Source organism: Arachis duranensis, chromosome 3, assembly GCF_000817695.3.
Source record: "Arachis duranensis cultivar V14167 chromosome 3, aradu.V14167.gnm2.J7QH, whole genome shotgun sequence".
Lineage (NCBI taxonomy): Eukaryota > Viridiplantae > Streptophyta > Magnoliopsida > Fabales > Fabaceae > Arachis > Arachis duranensis.
The window spans coordinates 10,603,412-10,631,298 of NC_029774.3; the positions used below are offsets into that span (position 1 = coordinate 10,603,412).

At 36.7% G+C, this 27,887-nt stretch overlaps 4 protein-coding genes across 5 annotated transcripts; 3 read left to right on the plus strand and 1 right to left on the minus strand.

Annotated features, from left to right (window-relative positions):
* Window positions 1-561: 561 nt before the first annotated feature.
* On the plus strand, window positions 562-6,210 carry LOC107477519 (putative disease resistance protein At3g14460). Of its 2 annotated transcripts, none has more exons than XM_021137633.2 (3): window positions 562-4,329; window positions 4,552-4,723; window positions 5,961-6,210. In XM_021137633.2, the coding sequence occupies exons 1-2, from the start codon at window positions 804-806 to the stop codon at window positions 4,626-4,628; spliced, it is 3,603 nt and encodes a 1,200-aa protein (XP_020993292.1). In that variant the 5' UTR covers window positions 562-803; the 3' UTR covers window positions 4,629-4,723; window positions 5,961-6,210. The 2 variants fall into 2 exon arrangements, with proteins under 2 accessions (XP_020993292.1, XP_020993293.1); XM_021137634.2 differs by lacking the exon at window positions 5,961-6,210 and adding an exon at window positions 5,464-5,941 and having other exon boundaries at window positions 563-4,329.
* Window positions 6,211-7,078: 868 nt separating this feature from the next.
* On the plus strand, window positions 7,079-10,962 carry LOC127745819 (putative disease resistance RPP13-like protein 1). Its single transcript, XM_052259716.1, has one exon. It carries the CDS (start codon window positions 7,164-7,166, stop codon window positions 10,683-10,685), a length of 3,522 nt encoding a protein of 1,173 aa, XP_052115676.1. The 5' UTR covers window positions 7,079-7,163; the 3' UTR covers window positions 10,686-10,962.
* Window positions 10,963-11,418: 456 nt separating this feature from the next.
* Window positions 11,419-17,618, plus strand: LOC127745700 (putative disease resistance protein At3g14460). Its single transcript, XM_052259076.1, has 4 exons — window positions 11,419-14,689; window positions 15,149-15,373; window positions 15,684-15,851; window positions 16,019-17,618. Exons 1-4 carry the CDS (start codon window positions 11,551-11,553, stop codon window positions 17,068-17,070), a joined length of 4,584 nt encoding a protein of 1,527 aa, XP_052115036.1. The 5' UTR covers window positions 11,419-11,550; the 3' UTR covers window positions 17,071-17,618.
* A 331-nt stretch (window positions 17,619-17,949) lies between these two features.
* Window positions 17,950-26,225, minus strand: LOC107477522 (purple acid phosphatase-like). The gene is made up of 9 exons (XM_021137637.2): window positions 26,201-26,225; window positions 21,103-21,248; window positions 20,453-20,656; window positions 20,219-20,330; window positions 19,298-19,527; window positions 19,082-19,220; window positions 18,521-18,741; window positions 18,313-18,434; window positions 17,950-18,242 (listed from the first exon to the last, which is right to left on the minus strand). The coding sequence occupies exons 1-9, from the start codon at window positions 26,217-26,219 to the stop codon at window positions 18,038-18,040; spliced, it is 1,398 nt and encodes a 465-aa protein (XP_020993296.2). The 5' UTR covers window positions 26,220-26,225; the 3' UTR covers window positions 17,950-18,037.
* Between the last annotated feature and the right edge of the window lie 1,662 nt (window positions 26,226-27,887).

Sequence of the window (27,887 nt, forward strand, 5' to 3'; positions counted from 1 at the left end):
AATCTGTGACTAGTCAGAACGATAATGGAAGCACCTGCCAACAAATAAAACAGTGAAAATGCTTGAAGACATCACATCGACAATAATAGAGTAATGGAGGAATTCAATCAAATTTTTCTGAGTATTTTTGTGGTGTAAAGGTCGTCCGTGTATTAAATGAGGGAATTAGTATTTTTGTTAGTGCCAGTTTGTTTGTTCAGCCCATGACAAAAAAAATAATAACAATAATAAATAAATTAAATTTATCTGATAACTTTTGATAGTAGGTTAACTTTTAAAGAGTGTTGCACTCCCTACTTTACCTGGAGTGCACTAGCTTTCGCCCCAGTGTTACACTTAACATACTTAATATTCATATTAAAAATAATGAGCCTGTATACTGCATTCGAAATGCCTATCAAATTTTAATTTTAAATTCATAAATAATCTAGAATATACACGTATTAGTAAATTAGTAAATATAAATAAAAAATTTATTCTATTTATATGTAAAAAAAAAAATCCCTCCGCATAAAGTTAATTACTTCAAAATTAAAAACCCGATTCAACAAATTTACTGGGTTATCTCTTCCGCTAATCCCAGACCAAAAAAAGGCTTGTGGTTCCGGAGTTGACTCCTATGCGTTTTCCCTGAGTCCTAACCTACTCTGTGACGACGTTTCGTACATACCTATTACGAACGTGGTTAGCTTTCTTCTACTCCCTTGAATTTGAGTTTCATGTTTGTTTTTGTTTTATCAATAGTCAATTAGTCAAGAACTCCGAGTCTCCGACTTTGGAGTACAGAAATCAGGTAGGTGTTAATGGGGAGGGGCAAGAGACTACTGTCTTTGTTACCTCGGCGGATGCTGGGATTGTTCCACAATCCACAGATCAAGCCCAATTTTCTGACCTCCTTGATGCATCAGTCCTTGCTGACCCTTGTTGCTGTCGCCGACGACGCGGAAGCCAAGCTTTTTCCCCTATCCGGATCTGCCAGCTGTAACGTGGCGGAGTGGATGCATCACTTCCATGATGTGATGTACCGTTTGTCCATGTTGCTGTGGGATAGATTATTTGCAAATGCATTTGCGGATTTTGAACCTGATTGGGAGTTCATACTCCAAAAAATCGAAGTCATGACAAAGCAGAAGCATCTTCTTCTGCTGACCGAGAAATTACAAGGTGAGAAAGATCAAGAGCAACAGCAAAGATCTTCGTATCTGAAGGCTGATGTTTACGGAAGAGAAAAAGAAAAGAATGAGTTGGTTGACTATTTGCTATCTGATCGATCCAGTGGTACCGTTGGCAACACGTCTGTGATTGCAATCGTGGGCGTTGAAGGGATCGGTAAGACCACCTTTGCTGAAATTGTCTACAACGACGACCGAGTCAAGGCCTCTTTCGAACTCCGAGGCTGGGTGGACTATCAAGAGGGTATTGATGCTGTGAGTCTGGGGAATATTGTTCTTGATAGTTTCGACGAGGACTTTCTTTGTTCAGATGGTTTAAAGGAGGTGATTGGTCGTCTAAGGAGGTGCTTGAACGGGAAGAAGTTTTTGCTGGTGCTTGATAGAACTCAGTCTCTTACAGCCTGGGAAACCCTTTGGGCATGTTTTGCTGATGCTGCTGTTGGAAGTGCGGTCATCTTCACCACATCAAAGCTAGAGGCTGCATTAGAGGTGCGTTCCAATCAAGTTCTACATCTGGGCTTATTATCTCTGGAAGACTCGTGTTCATTGTTTTCAGATCATGCTTTTGGAGATGGAAACCAGAATGAACATCTCGAATTTGTGACCGTGACTAAGCAAGTTGTGAGAAAGCTCGGAGGGCTGCCTATTGCTGTCAAGAAACTTGGTAGTGTCTTGTATGACTACCAAGACTTGTACGCATGGAGAGAGCTGCTCAAGATTAATCGATCACATTTGTTAGACTTGAGTGACTTTAGTCTCCCCATTCAGTTCTCAAGATGCCGTCCATACAACTTTCACAATATGGTTCGACTCGAAATAGTAGGCGCTTGGAGGTTAAATCTGCCGAATGAGTTTGGAGAGCTAAGATGCCTTGAGTACCTTGACCTCTCTTTCTGTGAAGTACGGAGATGGCCAAATTCAGTGACTCCCCTATCTCGTTTGCACACTTTAAAGTTGTCTTTTGGGGAATATCCTCCAATACTAGGTGTTATTTTGCCTTTTGTTAACTTACATTATCTGGATATCACAGGCAGAAGTAACTTTCCAATATGGTTGCCTATAGAGCTGGGGGAAATGAAAATCCTCCAAACGCTACTTGGTTTTGCAGCGAACAAGGATTCTGGGTCTAATTTGGTAGTGTTGGCTAGTCTTCCAAGCATCAGAACACTGAGCATTACAGAGTTGCAAAATGTGGTGGATGCTACCTGTGCCTCACTAGCAAATTTGAAGGGAAAAAGGTATCTAGAAAATCTTACCTTGCGATGGAATCAGTTGTGTGCTCCTGAATTAAAACAAGCACCAGAGCATTTGCAGCCACCAGGACAGCCCAAATTTCTTGAGACCCTGGGTCTGTCTGAATGCAAAAGATCACTAGAGTATTTGGAACCTCCAGAACAGCTGAAAATGCTCGAAATTTTGGGCTGTCCAGATAGAAGATTTCCAAATTGGTTGGGGGATTCGTCATTCAGGACATTAGAGGTCCTACATCTTCGTGACTGTAGAAATTTCCCTTTCTTGCCACCACTTGGGCAACTCTCATCTCTTAAAGAGCTCTCTATTCAAGGGTGTGACAATGTAAGATCGGTAGGCAGTGAGTTCTATGGGCATTGTACTTCATATGTACCATTTAAATCTTTGGAGGTCTTGTGGTTTGTGGACATGACAAACTGGAAAAAGTGGATTCTTTTAGATGATGGAAGGCTTCATTTTCCTTGCCTCCGTGAGCTCTACTTGATACATTGCCCAGAGTTGCAGCAAGACTTGCCCAAGCACCTACCTTCTCTTAAAAAGATTGAAATAATTAAGTGTGATCGTCTTGTGGCTCCCCGACCAAAGATACTTGACAAGCATGAATTACTGGTACAAGAACAAGAAAAGGGAAAGGAAAAGGACTGTGATGATATTGTTGCTACAAGTGCCGCTGAATGTGAAAAGGAAAAGGACTGTGATGGTATTGTTGCTACAAGTGCGGCTGAACCTAATGAATTTAATTTCATAATGGAACCTATTATTAGAGAAGTTGATGAACCAGTAGTAGATGATGATGAGGATGATGGTAACAACGATGTCATGCTAGATTTTGAGTACTCTTTTAATATTTTAAAAGTTGCCGATGCATCAGAGCTTTGCAATTTGCCAGGTGAATTAAAAAGCCTTAGGATTGAAGGTTGCCAGTTTCTTGAGTCCCTACCCAATCAGTTTTTGAAATATTGTCCAGATATCTTCGAGTTGTTTTTGGTTGATTGTTGCTCTCTGAAGCACTTTGCAGATGTTCTACACCCTAAGTCCCTGAGAACACTTCATATCCGCAAATGTCCAGTTTTAGAGTTCATCATTCCTCTTGGAGTACACAAGAAGTTTAAACTCTTGAAACATCTTTTTATTAGTAGCAGCTGTGAATCTCTTACATCCATCTCCATAAACCTTTTCCCAAGACTCCAAACTCTCTATATCAAGGATTGTCCCAATCTCAAGTCGTTTTCAGTGGCTCAGGGACTTCGTGACCAAAATCTGAAGCTCGAGTCTTTGGAAATCCGAGACTGCCCTAACCTGATATCCTTTCCAGAAAGAGGATTGCCTACTCCTAGTCTCAAAACAATGACAATATCTAACTGCAGAAGTTTGAAGTCTTTGCCCAATCGTTTCTTAACTCTTACATCACTTCAGTCATTGCTTATAGACAAATGTCCAGAACTTGAGTCTTTCCCAGATGGGGGTTTGCCATCCACTTTAAGTTTAATTTCAATTGCTTTTTGTGACAAACTTACACCACAGAAGGAGTGGAAGTTGAATACGCTTTGCTCATTAACTTGTTTCGAGATTGAAGGTGGGTGCATTGGCATGAAATCATTTCCAGAGAAGGATCTTCTTCCTAGAAATCTCAAGTCTCTGCGCATCAGCAAACTCTCAAGTCTGAGAGTCTTGAATGGCACAGGGCTTCAGCATTTGACTGCTCTTGAGACATTGGAGATTAACTGCTGCCACGGACTCATCTCCTTGCCAGAAGGGTTGCCATCATCCTTGACTTGTCTTTGTATCAAAGAATCATCAATATTGATCCACAAACTCTCGTATAAAGCAGGGGAAGAGTGGAGCAAGGTAGCTCATATCCCTAACATACAAATTGATGATGATGCAGGTCATGGAGTTAACAAAGGTATGATTTATATTTATCCTACAAAGATAGCCCTCTTGTTTCTTTGTTGGTGACATTATTGTTATACTTTGTCCTATGCTGCTGATGCCCACTGAGATTGAAGAATGTGTAAATTTATAGTATTGGGTTAGAAAGTTATTTTATATTTTATAAGCCTGTGACCAACATTTATCAGATTGTTGAGCCGCTGAATGGTTTGATATGTGTGCAACCATTGAACAGAAACAATAATTCCAGGGAAGGAAGTTGAAGCTGCATCATTAAGTTTTAAGCAGCCACAACCAAAGAGAGGGTTCTGAAAGCTGTTGCAATCCCAACTAAGAGGAAGTGGTGGAATGAAAGCTTGTGTCCTCTTCCTCTACTAGCCTGTGTTGTGAACTTCTTGACAAACCATGTGAGTTTCTCTTACTTTACTAAGAATCTTTTCATTTTTGGTTGAAATAAAATTCAGTCCCGGTGATGGCAATGGTAATTTTATTGTAGCTACTGTTACCGCTACCTAAAGCCTCTTGTTAATGTTACTGTACTCTTGTTCTAGGTAGTGCCAACCTGTGTAAATTGTGGCAGTTAGATTAGTTAACGATGTTAGTTAAGGCAGTTAGAAAATTAGTAAGTCACTAAATGACGTGGCACTTAGTTACTTCTTTACTAGTCATTGTAACTCATTGTATAAATACTTAAGCAGAAGCTCAATACAAGTTAACGAATTTAATATCATCATTTTACACCAAAATAATCCTTTTCTTCTCTAGGAAATTCTCATAACAGTTCTCTTTGGTTTGGAACTTTGGATAATTTCACATCTATAATTGTATATACGTGCTCAACAAAGCAACACTTATCCTGGGCTAGATTAGCTTTTAGGCTATTCTTTATATTAAGATTTTTTTTCCCAAGTATAAACACTCTAGTTAAGTATTTATTTCTATTTCTCACATTTTAGCCCCAATTTTACGTGTTATTTATTTTCTATTTAGTACAATGACTCAAGTATTATACTTATTGTCATTGTCCTGTCCCTTCCTTTTCTTTCCTTTTCTTTCCTTTCCATCATATTAACGTCTTTTATATCTACCTAAGTTATCACATAGATAGCTAGTAACAATATGAAAACCCTCAATCTGATGTATCCAGCTTATCAGGTGACAACCAAACTCACGAATTCTTTTGAACGATGCAAGATTGAAGATGAAAGTCTTGGAAGAGAAGTAACTCAATATGCATGTATTATATTATTAATTGATTGTGTTACACTGTTATGACTCTGCACTATATATAGAGTCCAAGACTGACCTAAAGAAACAATTCTGTTATAACCAACTTTAACAGAATGTATATAAAAGGAAACTAAACTGATTTAGTTATTACTAAGTATAAACAACACTAGCTCTGCACTTTATGCTCTGTATGTTCAGTCTCTACGCTATTGTCCTCCCTCAAATGCAAGTTCACTTCGAAGTTGCCTTGAGTTTGGTTTTAAAGCAATCAAATGATGTGAAATAGAGGGATTTTGTGAAGATGTCCGCAATTTGTTTTGTGGAAGGGATGTGCACCACATTTAATTTGTTTCGAATGATTCTTTTCCTAATAAAATGGAGATCTAATTCGAAATATTTTGTCTTATTATGCAGAATTGATTTGCTGTTAACAGCACAACATTGATGTCGCAGAACAATGATGGAACCATGTTTGATGAAAATTTGAGTTCAGTTAGTAGATTTTGGATCCAAATCACTTTTGAATCAGCACCCTAAATGCTTTCATGTGTATTTTTGCCCATTTACTCTAATATTACTTTGGTTTAAAATATAATTTCAGGAGTGTGATAGGTATATTATAGAAATTTATTAGGTTTTGTCCATTATAAAAAATTATTTTGTATATTGATTTTGGTGCAAAATACTTTTTCTGTTGCAGCAGCTTATCACACATAGCCGGGTTAGTCTGAACCTAAGTTTGCAGTATCTATCTTAGAAAAACGAGAATGAGAGTTAAAATACAAAAACACACGTTGACACTAATCTTTGAGATTTCCAGCGTCTTGCATAAATACAAAAAGGAATTTGGTTAGAACGTAGTTCTAATACAGTAATGTTACACATTCAAGTATGTTGCACATTCAAGTATTTTTATAAATTAAGTTTAACCAAGTTAAATCATAAGACTTAAAATAATGTTAACTAATTTTTATTATGTTAGACTAATTTAATTGAATTTGAACAAACACTTGGATGAGAAGTATTATTCGTTCTGATAAATAGAAATATCTTCATCAAAAACAAAAAAAATACTATTGGCCCATTGGAAGGACAAAATAATTGGGTATCTAGTCTAGTTGTAATAGTTGACCATAAATGTGAGTCCAGTAAAGAAATATAAGTCCGACTCGAATCCGCTTAATTCGCAAATTATCTAAGTCATGCCAAACAAAATGACCCTCTTATGAACGTTATATTTTTATGGTCTCGAATTACCTATTTTACGAGTAAACTGGGTTGAGTCATGACTATTTTATATAAAAACCAAAAAATGTTATAAGTCTAGTTGTGCTTTCGATAATAAAATTCAATTTTTCCATATAAGAAAAAAGAAATTGTGGCAAGAACAGAATAAAAAACAACTTAAAACAAATCTTACTTTGTAAGCTCCGTTGACCAGAAAAGTAAGCTACCAACCATCACCGTGTACTGCTCATATTAATAGTATTAGTATGTAATAATGACTCTCCTACGACGAAACTTCCAAAGTAAAAAGGTGCTAGTTATCAATTACTCTGTTTGGATCTCTAATCAAGAATCGTGTGAAGTTAGTGGTTGCTTGTGTTAGAAGGCACAATGGTGGGTGTGCTGGTGAGTGCTCTTCTCCCTGCCGCTTTGCAAGTCTTGATTGACAGGCTAGCTTCTCGTCAGCTCTTGGATTTGTTTTCTCGGAGAACTATTGCAGCATCGGCGGCGGCCGCCGCGGCAGAGAAGCTAAAGCTGCAGTTGCTCTCCGTGAATGCAGTCCTTGCAGATGCAGAAGAGAAACAGATTGTCAATCCATATGTCAAGATATGGGTTGACGAGCTCAGAGAAACTGTGTACCATGGCCAAGACCTTTTGGACCAGATTGCTACCGAAGTATTGCGTTTAAATCTGGCATCCAAGTCAAACACTGCCATGGAATGGGTAAGAGAATTCTTGGACTCCATTACCAGTAAATTGAATTCTAGTCTTGATGAGATAAACATTAGAATTCAAGTTTTAAGGGATCAGAAAGATTGTCTAGGTCTCAGAGAACGTCATGAAAAGCAATCCCAGTTGGAACTAGGAAGTGCAGATCTAATGTATGTTCCTACAACTCGTATGGTAGATCAGTCTAAGGTCTATGGCAGGGATCAAGAAAAAGACGAAATCATTCGACTCATGTTCGCTGCCATGAGTGAGCAAGTTGATCCAGTATGTGTTGTTGCAATTGTTGGCATGGCAGGGATTGGCAAGACCACTCTGTCTCAGCTTTTGTTTAACGACCCTCGGTTAGTGCCAATGTTCGACACTTTATCGTGGATTCAAGTTTCGGCGGGATCCGATGTGCTGCACTTAACCAAGAAGGTTTGTGAGTCTATGAGCGACAACTTGGACACACTTCAGGTTGAACTTAATCGCAAGTTGAGAAGACAAAGGTTGTTGCTGGTTTTAGATGATTTTTGGTCTGTGAGCTTTTCTGATTGGGAGCTATTCAAGATGGCCTTTTCTCATGCTATTCCCGGTAGTGTTATTCTAGTCACCACTCGCAATGGAGACGTTGCAACTACTATCCGTGCTGCCGTCACTTATTTCCTTTCGCCACTTCCATACGAGGATTGTTGGGATGTCTTTGCCCACTGCGCTTTTGGGAGTACAAACCTGAGTACAGCTGATCCAACTTTGGTGGAGATTGGTGAGAAAATAGTGAGGAAGTGCAAAGGTCTTCCCCTTGCTGCAAAAGTTCTTGGGAGTCTCTTACACTTGGTAACGGATGCTAGAGAATGGAATGTCATACTGCAAAGCAAGATGTGGGATTTGGATGCTAAGAAGAGTAACATATTGCCGGCCTTAAGATTGAGCTATCAACTCCTTCCGTCGCATTTGAAGGCCTGTTTTGCTTACTGCTCTGTGTTCCCTAAGGGGTATGAAATTGATAGGGTGAACCTAATCCATTTGTGGATGGCTGAGGGCCTTCTGCAACCATCAAAGACTAAAACAATGCACGATGTAGGCGAGCAATACTTGCAGGAGTTATTGTCAAGATCATTACTACAACGACCAACTGGTAATGACTTGTGTGTCATCATGCATGATTTGATAAGCGACTTGGCACAATACGTGGGAGGCGAGTTCTTCCACTTCTTTGAGGAGGGTGGTGATCAGAAAATTCCTGATAAGGTTCGCCATTTATCATTTTCAAAAGACAAGCTTGATGTGCCTAAGAGGTATCTTTCACAAGTGTGGACCTTTCTACCATTCAAAGACTCAAACTCTAGTAGGCAATTTGATTCATTAACTGACAATGATTTCAATAGTGTGATACCAATGTTTGAACGCATTCGCGTGCTCTCTTTGTCTAGTTATCCGATTTCTACATTACCCTCTACAATAGGAAACTTGAAGCATTTGCGGTATCTGAATCTTTCTTATACAAGGATTCAAGAGTTACCAAGCTCTACAGGGTGTTTGTACAATTTACAGGTACTCTTGTTAGCACATTGTGATTGTCTCACTAGTTTGCCCAAAGATCTGGAGAATTTGACTGATTTGCACCATCTTGATGTTACTGGTGCTCCTTTAGTAGAGATGCCACCAAATTTTGGTAGATTGAAGCTTCTTCGACATCTTACTACCTTCATCGTGGGCAAAAGCACTGGATCAAGGATTAGTGAGTTAGGAGCTCTGTCTCAACTGCATGGTTTACTTTCAATTGTGAATCTGCAGAATGTCATTGATGCCACAGAAGCCTCAGGGGCCAACTTGATGATGAAGACATTTATTGATGAGTTGGTATTCGAATGGACAAACGATGTCCATAATTTATCCAAGGAAGCAATTGTTCTTTATAATCTACAGCCGCATAAAAACTTGAAGAGGCTCGAGATTGAAAACTATGGTGGCAGAACATTTCCAGAATGGTTAGGTAACCCTTTATTCTCTAACTTGGTGTCTGTACAACTAATTGGTTGCATTAGCTGCTTGACATTGCCACCACTTGGGCAATTAAACTCTCTTAAGACCCTCTTAATAGCAAAAATGACATGGCTAGAAAGAGTGGGCCTTGAGTTCTATGGTAATACAAATTCACCCTTTAGAGTCCTTGAAGTTTTGACTTTTAAGGACATGCATAGGTGGAAGGAGTGGTTGCAAATTGACATTGAAGAGTGTTTTCCTTCTCTTGAAGAGCTTCACATTCAAAATTGTCCTAAATTAACAGGAAATTTGCCCCAACGTTTGAGCTCTTTGAACAAACTAGTAATTGCTAAATGTAGCATTAATTCCCTTCCAAGGGTTCCAATGTTAAGAGAACTAGAGCTATTTGATTGTGATGAGTTGATGTCCCTACCTACGGAAATGATGCAAGGGAATGAACATATAAGCAAAGTGTCCATATACAATTGTTCATCACTTAAATATGTTCCTGCACTTGGTCTTCCCATAAGGTTAGAGTCACTTTACATAGGCAAGTGTAGGAATCTAAAGCTTTATCCAGAAGAACACATGATTGAGCATTTGCACCTTGAAGACAGTTGTGACAGTCTCATAATCCTTTCATTGTCTTCCTTTAGCTGGCTTCGTCACCTTCATATCCAAGGTTGTCCAAATCTTGGATCTCTAAGTATATCAAATGAGTTTACAGAAGAATTGTACCATCTTGAAAAGATTCAACTGAAGGATTGCCCCAACCTAGTGTTCTTCCCTTATGGAGGGTTGCGTACTCCTAATCTTCAAGTGCTTTCTATTAGCAACTGCAAAAAGTTAGCACCCCAGAAAGAGTGGGGTCTGCACGAAATGCTATCGCTTTCGTACTTTGGGATTGAAGGGGAGTTAACTGGTTTAGAGTCCTTTCCAGACGAAGGATTACTTCCAGCTTGCTTGACTGATCTTCATATCATGGGACTTGAAGACCTCACATCTTTGAATCATGATGGTCTTCAACACCTTGTTGCTCTTAAAAATTTGGTGATTGAAGGTTGTAGCATGCTTGAGTTTCTACCTTCACAGGGGCTTCCAGGTTCCTTGTCAAATCTTATCATTGCAGATTGTCCCTTGCTTGTTCCTCTCTGCCAATTCGAGACCGGAGCTTACTGGCCCCTCATTGCTCACATTCCCAACAAAGACATTGTGTGAAGAAACAATATGTGGAAGGACGAAACACTGGAACTTTTTTGTTTTCTGCAATGTCCTATGGCTGATTGTTTAATTGAAATGCTTTGTTTAGCATCTTTGATCTGTGGCTGTGTGATATGATATGATGAGGGATTCAAAACCATTGTTTTTTGTATGGATTCTTTTGTTTATTGTTGATACCTTTTGTATTCAGAATCTCTTGCTCACCATGCTCTTTGTAACATCCTTCTATACTTGTAAATAAATTTTCATATTTAATGAAAAAAAGAAAAAGCACAAGATCAATGATCTTCAACTGGATTGTTCTAATAATGAGCCACTGGTATTTGGGTTGTGTTATCAGTGTCCTGTACGCACAGAGTTCTTCTTGGGTGGCTTGGCCATTCCTTGCAGGGCGTTTCTTTGCAGCGGGGAGAAGCTTTGAAGACAACCTAGGATTTATGAATCAACATAGAAAATGCAGCTGAGGTATATAACTTTTTTGAGGATTTTGTTCAAGATTATATTGATTAAATAATGATTAGCTAGAGGAGACAGTCTCAAAAAATGTCTCATGCGCTTTAACAAAATTGTTGTGCCTAATTCCAACTTAGAAAAGCAGCTGGATCATTTTTACAAAAAATAAGATAAAAAAAAAGTACCAAGTTCTGTGGTCAATATTAGGTGAGTTCTGTGAAGTACCAAGTTAATTATAGTGTATTATTATTACATGAAAAAGTAGAATTTTCCTTTAAGGAAATAATAAGCGAAATTAATTAGGTAGTTGAAGACAACACCCCTTCCCTTTCCTCTACTTTCAAACCGTTGACTTTCTTATTAAGCTCTTGTTTCAGAATTCTGTTGGATCTTCTCTTTCAGATTGGCCATGGCCTGGCCACTAGTCTCTGCCTTCCCTAGGAAGATGCTCAAGAACCTTCAAAATCAAGAAACCATGGAGTTTCTTCATCAGTCTTTGCTGACCGTTGCTGCTGTCGCCGACGACGCTCAAGAGAATCTCTTCGCCACAACTTCAACCTTAAGCAATAACATGGTAGAGTGGCTTTGTCACTTCCAAGATATCATGTACCTTTTGGACGAGCTTCTCTGCAAGTTCGATTCTGGAAAAGCAATAGCAACAACAGTTGCAGATGCTAAACGTGAAGTTGAGTTCGTCCTTCGAAGATTTGAAACCATAACAAACCAGAAGCATCTTCTCTTCCTGACCGAGAAACAAGACCAACTATCTTCTTCTCCTTCTTCTCAGAATCTAAGAAGAGATAAAGAGATGAATGAGATGGTTGACCTTTTACTCTCCGATCGAGAAAATACGCCTGTGATTGCTGTGGTTGGAGCGGCATGGACCGGAAGGGACACTCTTGCTAACCTCGTTTACTACCATGGCAGAGTCAAGGCCTGTTTCGAACTTCGAGGTTGGGTTGACTTTCAATGGGATCTTGATTCCGAGAGTTTAGCTAAGATAACTCTTGATAGTTTCAATCAAGATTTTCACTATGATGAAAGTCTACCAGAACTGATTGATAGACTGCACAAGTGCTTACAGGGGAAGAAGATTCTTCTTGTTTTGAACGGTTTTCGAAATCTTTCTGGCTGGGAATCCCTTCGATCATGTTTTTCTGATGCTGCAGGCAAGGGAAGTGCGATAATACTCACTACTTCAGAGCTGGACGTTGCGTTCGAGATGCTTTCGGATCATATTTTGTCATTGGAAGATTCCTTGTTTGATCTTGTTGATGAAAAGATTGATCCACAAGGCTTTCCTATTATGTGGACGGGAAAGTCTCTTTATCATCTAGTTCGCCTCGAAATTGTAGGCTCTTGGATATCATATTTGCCAGATGAGATTGGAGAATTAAGATTTCTTGAATACATTGACCTCTCTTTCTCTGAAATTCGAGCATTGCCGGATTCAATAGGCATGCTATCTCGTTTGGAAACATTGAAGTTGGCTTTCTGCTGCTATCTTCGAGAGCTGCCAAGTACCATGGAAGATTTGGTTAACTTGCGTTATCTTGATCTAATGGGAACCAAGCTGCTAGATATGTCCTTAAAGCTTGCAAGTTTCAACAACCTCCAAACCTTGATTGGCTTCACGGTCAACATGAATTCTGGGGAAAATTTGACAGAGTTGGCAACTATATCGGATATCCAAATGCTAAGCATCACAGAGTTGCAGAACATTGTGGAAGCTAGGAATGCTGCAGAAGCCGAATTGAAAGAAAAGAGGCGCTTGGAAGATCTTGTTTTGAGATGGAATCAGCTGCGCTTTGCTGAATGCGAGCATGCACTAGAATATTTGGAGCCACCAAAACAGCTAAAAGTGTTGGAGATTTCAGGCTGTCCTGATAGAAGATTTCCAAACTGGTTAGGAGATGCCTCGTTTGCGAATTTGAAGGTGATTTGTATTTATGACTCTAAGAATTGTGAGTTCCTGCCACCACTTGGACAGCTTTCGTCTCTTGAAGAGCTATATATTCGAGGGTGTGGCAATGTAAGATCAGTAGGCAATGAATTCTATGGACAGTGTTCTTTGCATGTTCCATTTAAGTCCTTGAAGATCCTGTGGTTTGTGGACATGCCTAGTTGGAAAGAATGGATCCTCTTAGATGATGAAAGTCTTCAGTTTCCATGTCTCCGCGAGCTTTACTTGATACAATGCCCGCAGTTGCTGCAAGACTTGCCTAACTGCCTTCCTTCTCTTAAAAAGCTTGAAATATTTCAATGTGATCGCCTCGTGTCTCCACTACCTAAGATACCTCATCAAGTCCATGACTTGATGGAACAGAAAGAGGAACAAGAACAAGGCTGCACTGAGATTCTTGCAACAAGTGTGACTGAAGTGACTTCAGAATCCTCCTCACACCATGCCACAATTATAATGCCTCCTGTCGCAAATGGTAAAAATGATGAATTAGTATCAGATGATGACGGAGGCATGGTAGATTTTGAGTCTTCTTTTGAAATTGTGAAGATTGCAGATGCATCAGAGCTGTGCAACTTGACATCCAGAATAAAAAGCCTAAGAATTGAAGGTTGTCAGTTCCTTGAGTCCCTACCAGATGAATTTCTAAAAGATTGTTCAAATATCAGAGAGTTATTTTTTATTGATTGTTACTCCCTCAAGAACTTTTCTGATGTTCTGCACCCCAGTTCCCTGAGAACAATTTATATCCACAAATGCCCAAATTTAGATTTCCTCATTCCTCTCGGAACATACAAGAAATTTGCATTCTTGGAATATCTTTGCATAAGTAGTAGTTGCGAATCGCTCGCCTCCATATCCATAAACCTATTCCCGAGACTCAGAACTCTTTATATCAAGGATTGTCCCAAACTAGAGTTATTTTCAATAGCTGAGGAACTTCGTGATCGAAATCTGAAACTTGAGTCGTTGGAAATCCGGGACTGTCCTAATCTGATATCCTTTCCAGAAACAGGATTGCCAACTCCTTACCTTAAATCAATATCAATATCTAATTGCAGAAGGTTGAAGTCACTGCCTAATCATTTAGCATATCTTACATCACTTCAATCATTGCTTATAGACAAATGTCCAGAACTTGAATCTTTTCCTGAAGGGGGCTTGCCATCTAGTTTAAGTTTACTTTCTATCACCTTTTCTGACAAACTTGCACCTCAAAAGGAGTGGAAGTTGGATACACTTCCCTCATTAACTCATTTTGAGATTGAAAGTGGATGCATTGGCATGAAGTCATTTCCGGATAAGGACTTTTTGCCAAGAAATCTCAGGTCTTTACGCATGAGTAAACTTTTGAGTCTCAGAATCTTGAATGGCACAGGGTTTCAGCATTTGACAGCTCTTGAGACATTGGAGATCAACTGTTGTCATGGGCTATATTCCTTGCCAGAAGGGCTGCCATCATCTTTGACTCGTCTTTGCATCAAAGAGTCCCCAATATTGTCCCAGAAACTCTTGCATAGAGCGGGCGCGGAGTGGAGCAAGATAGCTTATATTCCCAACCTACAAATTGACGAAGTTAAAAAAGGTATGAATTGGATTCACTATACCAAACATCAAAAAGAAAATCCCTAAAATAGTTATCCTAATGTTCTAGTTCATGTCTCTTTATCAGTGCCATTTTTATGCATATGCATCTTATATTCTTAACTGCTAGCTTAGCATTTGTGAGGGTGATAAGCAGCCTGATCATGGAAGTTTGTATGCATTTGCTGTTTATAATTTTGTATGCATTCAAAATTCAAACATTATTTTAAGCATATATATAAATAACACTGAGCAATTACAAGCCTTTTGAATTGGTTTGGCATGTGAAATCAGTTCAAGTACTTCATTAGTCTTGATTCAGAATTTTGTTTCTGTGATCACAAAAGCAACATATAAAACTCTAATGATTTATCACTACTTATCAGTATGTCATGTTGTAATTGCATCCTTTTGTATGTTTTGTTCTGTTTCTTACCTCTTTCTGGTTGCAAAACAAAAGGGGAAATCCCTGAACAAAAACAAAAATTCGGGGAAAAGAGATTTGTAACAAGATCAACATATTTGGAGGGAGGAAAAGGCATCTTAGATGGAGAAAGCCTCAAAAGCCAAAAATTGGATCAAAGAAGGAAAAGGATGCCAATGGTGTCAGATGTATCCTATGAATCAGACTGGAGCAAGATAGCTCATACTTCCAACCTTCAAATTGGTGATGGAATCAAAGAAGGTATATATTATGTCCATCCTAATGCTCTATTGCTCTAGTTCTTCTTGTCTATTTGTCAGTCACATTATATGAACATCTCTGCATCTATGATCCTTATCCTATAATTCTTACTGTTTATTTAGTGTAGGAATGGTAGATGATTGGCCTGAGCTTTATGTAAATATTTAGTTACTTAAGTGCTTAGTTTTCCCTGATCCAGAATTTTGTTTTTATGACTTATAAAACTATGAAAAACTTTGGTTACTTGCCTCTTTATGTTTCTTACCTCTTTTTCACTCATTAACAGAAATGGAAACCATGTTTGTAACAGGATCAATTGAATTGGAAGCCAGCAGCTTAAAGGGTGAAAGTGTGAACAAAGATGAAAAAAGCTTTACCAGCCAGCAATGGGACCTAAGTTTAGTTACAAAGAAAAGGATGCCACCAACATTAAAAGGTTTCTACGACCTTCAACCTGATGATGAAGTAGTTAAAAAAGGTATGTATTAGTTTAATAAAGGGTATGAATTAAACTTTTGAACTTGTTGGTAACATTGTTATGTGTGGGTATGATACTTGATGATAATAGAATAGTTCATATATTAGACTCTTTGAGCATCTGAATAATTATCTCTATTGAGTGCTTATTTTACTGACACGGCACAGGTAGAGGAGGCCGAGGCCGCGACCATGACCCTGCCAGATTAGATGACACTTGGACCTCATCAATGGAAGCAGAAGTTCAAACTGTCCATGGAATCTCAAAGAACCCTTTCAGCCACATAACTAGCAAGGGAAAAGATAGATATTTGGAGGATTTCACCCTGCAACAGTTGCTTGAATTGACCGAAAACTTCTCAGAAGACAAAATGATTGGGAGAGGAGGCTTTGGATCAGTATACCATGCTACACTGCAAGATGGTAAGGAAGTTGCAATAAAAAGAGCTGAAATCTCTCCCAACTATGAAGATGAGAAGGAGTATGGCTTTGTGAATGAGCTTCAGATTCACTCAAGACTCCACCACAACAACCTGGTTGGGCTATTAGGATTCTGCCGTGACACGAATGAGCGCATCTTAGTATATGAGTACATGAACAATGGCAGCCTCCATGATCATCTCCACAGCCACCAAACTTCTTCTGTTCTAATGTCATGGCCGGCACGGATCAAGGTAGCACTTGATGCAGCAAGGGGGATAGAGTACCTCCACCACTATGCTGCCCCACCAATTATTCATCGTGACATAAAGTCATCCAATATATTATTGGATTCCAAGTGGACAGGCAAATTGTGTGATTTTGGAATCTCATTGAAGGGTCCTGAAGATGAGGACACACATCTTTCAGTTGAAGTAGCTGGCACACCAGGCTACTTGGACCCTGAATACTACATAACTCAAAGACTAACCACAAAGAGTGATGTTTATAGTTTCGGAGTTGTTTTGCTAGAAATACTAACTGGCCGAAAAGTCATACATAGAGCTGATGATGGGGAGCGAATACATTTGGCAAGTTTTGCAGTACCTTACATTGATCAAGATGAGATTTTCAAGGTTTTGGATCCAAGAATGCCACCCCCAAAAGCTGCTGAGGAGTATGTGGGGTATTTAGCTGCAGAATGTGTGCGCGCAGCGCCTCGAGACAGGCCAACTATGGCTGAAGTTGTAATTCACTTGGAAAGAGCATTGGCTGCTTGTTTGGCCGTACCAGCAATATGAAGGAAGGTCCACCATTACTTCTTTTATAAGTTTAGTACAAAATTCATGTCCATTTCATAGTTACAAACTTGCAAAAGTAATTTTAGTATCATCAAATCAAATCAACAGTTATTCTGTCATAATAAAGTTTCTAACACAAACTATTAATCCTACCTCCATTTTAAACAATCATGGTAGAACAAACCCCTCTGTAAATTCTATTCCAAAGAAAAAGTGTTTGTGTTGCATCGATGATTAGGTGGCACATGGTGAGATCCTCACTTTATAAGATCCTTCATCCTTGTCCCTTCTTTGGCTTCACTTGCAGGTTACAAGTGACATTTTGGATTTTGGACATGCATTAAAAATTTTAATGTGATCAACTCCTTTAGATTTTTCCATTTTTATTATGCTATTTGGATATAATATAAGCACATATGTGTATCATTCACTATAAAATCTATTTATTTAATTTTCACTTAACTTTCATTTTCTTTTTAAAAAAAAGAGCCAAGAGAGGGAGCAGATATTGGGCTAAAAGTGTGTGTCATACCTTTTCAACTTTCCCTTGCTATTTAATCCATTCTTAGAAGTTTATCTATCTAGAAAATATCATTTCTACTTTTTCTTTTGTATCTACACTAGTTGTGAATTTCACTTTCTTTTCTTGTTTCTTGTTTCTTTTTTACTTTTCTTATTCTATTTCTTATTTATTTGATGTCTAAGGCTAAAAGTAGGTTTATACATATATGAAAACTGTATATATATTAAATCTGTTACAATTCAAAAATGGAATTAAAAAATATAACTTCAGCTAGTATTGGAAAACAAAACTGAGAATTAGAGGATAACAAAATTCATACCCCTACTTCAATCTTTTTGCCTTCCTTTTAACTAAACGTTCTTCCCTAATTTGGCCTATATATTAGGCTAGAATCTTAATAGAATCAGAGTGAGCCAGACAAAACTACCATTCTTGCATCTATGGTTACTGAGAAGCTTTTTTAGTTGTGGAATCATCAAGAGGGTGCCAAAATCTATTGTAAAACCACATAGAATCAGCTTCCACTGCATATCCATCTTGATTCCTATGCCAGCTATAGCGAGCATGTGTCTTGTTCTTTATGTCGAAAATGGCGTGTCCAAAGCTAGCCTCCCTGTGTGCTGAGTAATCTGGCTGTGGTTCTGTCATGCTGCACTCTCAAAACAATGTTCATATCAGAAACAAATTAAACACACTCATAAAATAAGAATCTAGCTTACTTGATTGCTAAGCCTTCAACATTCCCTCCATCACCAATGTTTATGTATACTGGAGCTGATTGATCTCTTACTGGGGTGCAGTTTTTGTTTAGAATATTGTAAGCAATATTCGAGATTCGTTCCTGATTCGTGTAAAATTGTCATTATTTGTTTATCTTTCTGAATTTTATTAGATGACCATGTAAAATTATGTCGTATTAGTACTTACAGATCGTTCGTAGGCATGAACATGGCCAGCAAATACAACATCAACCTTGTTCTCTACTAACCATGGTTCAAACATTACTCTCATTGTTTCGGCTTCCATGTAGTGATACTGGTTGCTGTTGTACCAAGGTGAATGTACAAGAACAATCAACCATGGAGTCTCTGACCTGTTAACTTTTGGTAACTCCTCTAATAGCCATTGGTATTGAGGTGTATATGTTCCTATAATGATTTTGAAGATTATTTAGATTATCATAACAAAACTGAATGCAGTAAATCAGTAATAGTGACTAATTGCGTGAAGATGTCTTTAAGTGAATATGATAGCTAAGAATTGTTAGATAGTTTATCGTGTTTGATTAAATTGCTTTAACTATTATTTTCATATAAAAATATTTTTATCATCTGAGATAGTAAAAGTACTAGAGAAAGTATGGAGAATCAATTTTTAATTAGCCAACTTTAGCATTTAGAATTTAAAGTTGAAGATTTTTTATTTAGGATTTAGAATTGAAGGGACTAAAAAAATTTGGTTAACTAACATTACTCAAAGTATTATTACCATATGCGGAATATGAAGACAAGACAATAACGTATGCTGAAGCTCTCTTGATTGAATACCAAAAGGGTTGAGTGCTATTTGATGCTTTATAAGGAACATGGTAACGATGGGTGAATGGCTTGAAAGGAATGTTTTCACCCTTCAACAAATTCATCAAAACAACATTCAAAACTCAGTTGGATATTATTGTTAAGAGGGAGAAATATTGAAGCTTACAATTTCAGGAGCAAAATCAAGTTCATGGTTGCCAGTAGTCCAAATCCAAGGTTGATAAGCAACAACTCTTTCAGAAAACCTTCCCCAAGTATCCCATCTAACGTTATCATGATTAGGGTGGTTATCAGCATAAGACAGATCTCCAACATACAACACAGCTTCTCCTTTACTTGGGCTATTTTCATAGTGAGTCAGTGTTGCATTTGAATCATAAGTCTGTCCAAGATCCCCTGTAATAAATACGTACATAAATTCCCACACAACAATTAATAAAAATTAAGATTCAGCTAATATATACTCTCAAATTATTATCAATAAAAAAATTTTAATTTATGTTATTCTCACTCTTTTTTTTATAGTCACTTTTTTTTTATAAATTCATGAAAATATACAATACAAAAAATCATATTTGAAGTAGCATACATTTCCAAAAATAGGAATGGAATTATTATTTTTCTATATTTAGATATAAGGTTCAAATGTATAACAAAAGGTGAAAAAGTGATAACATGGTGATTTGTAATCTATTTTATTCATCAAATAAGATATAAAAAATATTTTTTTTCTATATTTAACTATATATATTCACGTTGAGTAATGTTAAGCAGACAATGACCTAAATTTATTTTATTTAACTTAACAAATGTTAAGTTATTCTAGCTATAAATATATTATATATGTAACATCTATAATTATACATTTATTACATCTAATATTATCCAATTATTCTAGTTATAATTAAAAAATATAAATAAAATAATTTTAAAGTGTTTTGAATTAATTTTTTATTGTCTCTTAAACATTTTTATTCCGCATTTATGAAAATCTTTCTATGAGAACTGTTCAAACGGAACCTTAAAGATGAATATAAAAAATGGTTTGGGAATTTGCGTAAAATTAAATTAAAAAAAAAACACTTACCCATGACACCAAATGTGTATGGCACATCAGGACCAACTTCTGGAGGAGTCATAAACCAAAACTGACGTGCTGATTTTCCAGTTCCAACCTCATAGTAATATTTGGTGTTGTGCTATAAAAAAAGAAATAAATATATAAAAAAAATTATTACTAATAATGATAAAAAATTAATCCATAAGGCAAAATCTTAACTAGAACTAGAAACATTATAACAAAGAAGCAAATGGAATATACCTCCAATTTTTTGATGGTGCAATGATGAATATAACCAGACTTGTAAGTGTGATATTTATAAGTAACAACTTTTCCATTAGAAACCTTTGGTTTGCTTTTGTCTTTTTCACTCCAATAACGAACTTGGTTTGACCCTTTTTCATCCATTGTCACCCATGACACAATCACTGCCTTCCCCTCAAGATCACCTTGTATTATATGAACCTTTTTTATTTATACATTAGTATTTTAAAAAAGTCAGAAGACTAAATCACAAGAACTAATCAAACCAAACTAAACCATTTAACCTATTGATTAATTCACTTTACAAATAAAACAAACCCAACTTTGTTCAAGACACATACTGAAACAAATAAAAATATCTATCTTTTAAAATAAAATTTATGAATACTCTATAAAATAGTGAAAACAGAAATAAAAAAATATCAAGAACAGATTAGAAGGGGAAAAAACATAACCGAAAAAATTTGTGTGTGGTTTTAAAAAATGTAAATTTTCTGAAAATGAGTCATACAAATTAATTTCAAGATGTATCTAATTTTTTTTGCAGATTATGAAAAAACAACCTTTTTTATCATTTTCTGTATTTCTAATTATGAAAAAACAACCTGTTTTTGCAAAAAAAAATTTATTTTTTTTTGGGTATATACCTGTTGGGGAGCATTATGACCAGGAGGAACAGCAAAGACATCACTATCAAGTGGCATATCCTCAGTCTTCTCCTCTTTTCTAACAAAGGAGCTTGTTGAACCTCCATTGCACAACACCGCCACATTTAGAACCAAAAAACCTACAACTAAACCTAATGCTACAAAACATGATGATGGAGAAGAACCCAAAGGATGCATTGTTTTTTTCTCAAACTATAATAATAATCTACTCAAATGAATTAATTTACACCACAGTTCTTGTATGCATGTTATGGTGTTTATGTATTTATAGCTTTGGGATTTTTAGTAATAGTTATACCGTTAATTGCTCTTGCTATTGGGTATTTATAGGGCTTGTATTTTTGTTAATCATTTTTTCTCGATAATTGATTTAATGCTTGACATTCAAAATAGATGGATTAAATATGTTAGGAGAAAGGATTTATCCTACAAAGTACAAGAGACACTACCTCAGAAAATTCACAAAACATGCTCGCAACCAAACAAATGTGTGTTACATAAACAATACCTCTTGTCTCAAGTACTTATCTATGTCTTTAGTAGAGTTGAAGAAAGGCTCATTTTAAATCACCATTCAATCGATGATAGATTTGAATGTTGTTATAATATTAAAAAAAATGAATGTTGTTAGATATTAAACTATTTGTATGCTTAAATTTTTATCTTGGCGTCGGATCAATTTTATAAACAATAATAGGGGCGAAAAATATACATATTAAAAAATAATAATACTATATATAGTTAAGACTTAAGATTGAACTTTTGGTGAAAAATAAAAATTGCTTTTTTTGGACATGAAAAATTGCTTCTTTTTTTTTTCGGTGAATTGGACAACCCTCAATTTTAGGTACCCCAATGGATTAGACAACCCTCAATCCTAGGTACATAACACACCCACACACTCCTCACACACTTATCACATTTTTCTCCCTGAGTGCAACCGGTCGGGTTTGAACGTGCGACCTTTGAAGTGAAGAAGAGGAGATATGCCATGTGAAATATTTTATGACAAGTTTGACGGATTATATGAATTGGTCTGTTTATTTTTTATTTTTGAAAAAAAGTTGGCTACAAAATCTAATTTTATGCTCAAAAACAAATTTTGAAAAAAAAATCCATTTTTGTATGGTGGCAGAATTTTATCATGCCAATAACGGGTCATGCTTCTCGAATATTTTATAAAAAAAAATTGTAACTATATGTTTTAGAGCAAAGGATAAAAATTTTTTTGACCTATTTGTCTGTGAACGCGTAACATATTTATCCCTCCGTGGAATTAGGGGTGAAAGACGTAATAGAGTTTGTTGACTTGGAGGAGATTGCTGAGCCATTTGTTACTTGTTGATGTGAATAGGTGAGTGTTAGAATAAGACAAATAAGTTTCCAAATATGAAAGACACCCGTTTCGATATTGAGTCTTATCTTTTCAAATTGGAACTCTATGAAAGGTGTAATCCATTATTGCTGCTACTGATACTTATTGAGGGTAAGAAACTATTTTCCATAGCTACTGATGGAGGCTCTTCAAGCACAAGGCGAGGTGGGAGAAGCCAAGAGAGATCCGTTTCAAATGCCAGTCTGTGTACTGTACAAAGAGGTGATAATAGAGATGGCACTATTTCAAAGTGTTTCTACGGAGTTTATGTAATTCTCCACAAGTTGAGAACAACCACCAACTCCAATAGACCTTTTTTTGGGTTCCCATGCTTTAAGGTAAGCTTAGACTGTTGTATTTGGATAGAATTTGTGTAGTTTATCATTCTTTGGCTCGCTTGATGAGCACGATGAAAAAATTGAAAAAATTTACAAAGACTTTGAGTGCTAACTATTAAGGTGAAGGCGCAAATGTTGAAGAATATTTTTTTGGAAGACATGAATTGGAGAAAAGATTGTCTAATTTAGAGAAGATATTGTCTTTAGAGATGAAAAAAATATGAATATGTAGGGTGTAAAACCCAATTAAATTATAATTAATAAATTAATTATGAGTAAAGAAGATTAAGAATTTAAAATTATAGTTTGAAGAAGTAAAAATAATTAGAATACGAATTAAAACACTAATCTTAAAAATTCTGATCCAAAATTGGACAAATGGGATAAAACAATTGAACCAGGTCTATGTTGAACCCAAGCCAACTATTAAAACACTCCCCCACACTTAACAAGATCATCAAATTCAGAAATGCATCGCATTGGGAGAGAGGGAGGAAACGGTGAAGAGAGAAGAGAGTGAAGAAAACCTAGAGTACTATTCATTTTTTATTTCAATTACTCATATCTTTCGAACCCGAATTCCGATTGACGTGTTGTTTACGGTCACGTGTCACTCATCTCTTCCTCTATGTTCTTATCTGAATAGATTGGTAAGAATCTCGAACTTTTTTGCTTCAGTTTTGTTGTTCAAATTAAATTCGAGTTTGAGCTTTAGATATTGAGAAATTTTATAATTTTGATGGTTTAGAGTTTCTCTAGTATGAGCTATTGCTGGATATTATCAAAATAATTAGTGAAGGTAAGGAAATCTTACTTCCTTTGAATCTTTCAATTTCATAAAGGCTAGGTATTGAGAGTTGTGATTTTGTATGAAATTGGTGGAAAGATTAGATTAAATAGCTTGGTTGGAACTTGGATGGTGTAAATTTGAGCTTGAAGTGGACAAAAGCTTGGATTTCTTTGAGGAAGAAGGAGTCTAAGGTGCTGGAGCTTGGGAATATCTTCACTAGAGGTATGGATTTTAGTTTTGAGCAGGTATTATATAAGATTATGTGAAAACCTAGGTTAATTGTCTTTAGGATGGGATTGAATAGAAATGGTTGTTATTGTGATTGATTGGTTGTATAAAATTGAATTATTATTGAGTAATGTAAAATGTGTATATGAATGAATTGAACGTGAATTGTGGTTGAAAAGATGAATTTAAATTAAAAATTTATAAGTGGTGATTGTAATGTAAATTGATGTTTTGATGGTTTAAGTTATATGGATTGGACTTGGGTTGGTTAGGCTTGAATGAGTTAGAAGATATTTGAGTATTGAGGAATGTGTGTTGATGGTGTCTAGTGAAGGTTTAGGATGGTTTGGAATGGAGTAAGTTGGTGAATTTGGTTGAAATGACTTTATGCAGATATTGGTAAAAATGAGTTTTTGACCAATTTCAATGGGCTATAACTTGGCGCTTGGAGTTCGAATTTCAATGAAATTTATCTTAAATTAAATGTGGTGATGAGAGCTCTAAGATGGTTTAAGAATGATGAAAAACTAAATTTTGTAGAAGAAGTTATGAGTGATTAAAAATTGTGGTTTTAAACTGAAAATCTGAGATGTTGTAGAAAAACCAGGATTTTAGTCAAGTGTACGCACAAAGTGGTGCGTACGCACGAGGTAGAGCGAGTGTAAGTGCTCGTGCCTAAGCACGAGTATGTGCGTACGCATGACAAGAGAAATTTACAGGTTGTGCGTACGCACAAAGAAATGCATACGCACAAGCTGGGAAACCTTTCAGGTGCATGCGTACGCACAAGCCCTGTTTTCACACTTAAACTCTGTTTTTGACTATTTAGCTTTTTGGACAAGCTTGTAAACTTTCGTAACCCCCAATTAAGGTCTGATAACTTATTTTTTTGGCCTGAGAATAAGTATGAACCTATGGATTGGATTAAATGGAGATTTTAGATAAGATTGTGGAGTAGAGTTGATGAATATTGATGAGAACTTGAAAGTAATGAACTTACTAAATATTAAATTGATACGAGACATGAATGAATGAGATTGACGATGTTTGAGTATGGCTGATTGGTTGGTTTGGCAAGGTTTGGGTGATATCCCACTTGCGTATTGATTGAAATAACTGTTTATGGCGAGGTCTGGGTATTATCCCGCTTGCGTAATGAATTGAAATTGAATCTGAGGATTGAGACTCCCTGGGTAGATGCAGTGGTTCACCCCACTTGCTCTAAGTCGAGACTTGAGACTTTGTTGACCCTCCACCGCAAGATGTGGCTAGACACTTAATACCTTTTCGGATAATTCCTCTAAGAGATGTAAATTTCTCTTGGGGATGCGCGCACCGAAGGACTATCCAGGATTAGCTACCGGACATGTCGGTTGGCTGCATAACTGACAGATGAGCTCATTGGTCATAGGATAGACATGCATCATTTTGGTGTGCATCTTGTAATTGGTTTGCTTTCTTGATTAATTGTGCCTATTTGCTATTTGATCTACTTGTTATATATGCTCTCCTTATCTGTGTATGCCTTGTATTGTCTTGTTTGTATTTGTATAACTGAAAAATCATCTCTTATGCTAGCGGTGGTGATATCGAGGATTGTTCTGGAGGAGAATGTGACTTGTATTAGGAGTAATTGGGAGTCTGAGATCATTAATTAGCTTAATTTAGTTCTGATTATCCTGTTTGGTTTAGAAAGGACCCTAGCCTTAAATTTTGAGTTGAGTTGAGTATATGATCGCCTAGTGGGTCCGTGTGATTTTATATCGTCTCTATTTTGAACTTTTACCCTACTGAAAACCTTTTGGTTCTCACCCATTTCAGGAATGTGCAATTTTTTAGATACAGGAAATGATTTATTTTGGGCTCTACATTTTGTATCTCATTTATATATTCTCCACTTTTGTATATTAACTTGTATATCCCTCTTAGAAGTTGATTTTGGAAAAACACGATTTACGTTTTAGTTATCTTTTGGGATGTATATATATTTTTAGTAGGTCTTTGCTTCGCAGGTCTTGACGTTTCGAGTGCGACATGATTTCTGTTTTACTTTGCTTATCCTTTCTTTCAAGGCTCATGGTTATACTATCTTTCATACATACATACATACATACATACATACATACATACATACATATATATATATATATGTATGTATGTAAGTATGTATGTATGTATGTATGTATGTATGTATGTATGTATGTATGTATGTATGTACTTTTCTGTTTTAGAGGTCGTAATATTCCACTACCTCTGATTTACAAATTAAGCGTAAAGCTCTGTGTGTTAGGGTGTTACATTAAGGTATTCGACCCAGTTTGTTCTCGTAAAGCCTGAGGGACGGACTGACTATGCTTCTGAGCATACTCTGTGTATATGTTATTTAGGATATCTGCTTGATAAATATAGCATAATTGTTCATAAGCATACTTTTGGGAATTTAAAGCGCTAAACTTGAGATATTGAGACTGATCACCTTAATATCAATTGTTTGGTGTGGATAAGACCCAAATGGTGTCTCGTGGATGTAGATGAGGTCAAGGACGAGGACGAAAAGGTAATGAGAAAATCGTATTGGTAGGTAGTCTGGCTGATTTCATAGCCGCAATGGAGAATGTGGCTACGACTATTAATGCTACTGCTATTGTGACCAACCGAGCAGTGGATAGGATAGAACAACAAGCTGGAAGTGGCAATGAAAGTGGTAATGGACATGGTGGTAGAGGTGATATTCTGAGTACTGTGGTACCAATGGAGATAGGGAGCTTTCCAGAGTTGGTCAACAAGAGTCGAATGGCAGAAGAGTGCTCAAAGAAGACTGATTTGGATAAGAGTGACAGCCAAGAGCTTTATACCAAAGAGCCAGAATTTCAAAAGGAATGGTTACATCCCTCCACATCCTCAGGGTCAGAACAATTACTGAAAGAATGACAACCACCATAAAAATGGAAAGGAAAAGCAAGCGAGGACATATTCAGATGGGTTGAGGTGTTTCAAGTGTGGCTTACCAGGGCATAAGACTAGGTATTGTGCTTGTAGGAGAACTTAGAATGCAGATCGAACTCAAAAACAGGGCCAAGATTTTGCCATGACGGTGGACGATGCTACTAGACCTGACTCCCGAATTCGAGGTGTTAGTGAATTGACGAAATAACTGGTTCTTAGTGGGTGTTAAAAATTTTGAAATATTTGGTATGATATATTGATTGGGTTTAAGGGACCCTTTAATGATGATTAGGTCTAATTTCAGTTAGTATTAAATGTTCTCTCTAAAGGTCTTGATCATGTGATTTTTTGAGGGCCGTGAATTTGATTGAGGTTCTAGTTACAACATAATCATAGAAGTCGAGAATTTTGATGAGACCTTGAGTTAAAATTAAGGACACGTTAAGGCCCTAAAGTGTGATTCTAGTCTTAGGATATACATGCGTTTTCTCCTTTTCTCGAGAGATAAAATTTTTAATAGAACTAGTGTCAGGAGTAGGACCAATTTCAATTATGCTTCGTGAAATATCGCCTTTAAGGAATTCATTCGACCAAGTATTCTCCATGAGGAGTACCGGTTTTGTCAATAAAGAAGAAAGACGATAGCATGAGGCTTTATGCGAGAAAGAGAGCGTGCTAATGAATCTTTGTGACTCGATCAACCTTTTCTTTTATAACTTGCATTGAAGTTTTTGTCTCAAATTTCTTCTTGAAAAATGATTTGATCAATTTTCCAATCCTATTCTTTACTCGCATGTATCCATGCATGAATCTTGTACCTTTCGAGGTAAGCCCGAGCTTGTTTTGATACAATCAAGTGATCCTTGGATCCTTAGGAATTTGCTGTTGAGTTGAGTTGCCTTCTTTCGCGAACTTATATTTCTTTAAAATCAGCTCAAACTTATTTGATTTGATATGCCTTGTTCTCCCTATCTAGGAATTTTGACTTAGATCCCTTTCTTGAGATGTACTTTAATTCTCTTTCTGGTGTATCTCATTGTTTTGTTTTTCTACGACTTCGCTTAATTGTAATATAAGATATCCTTCC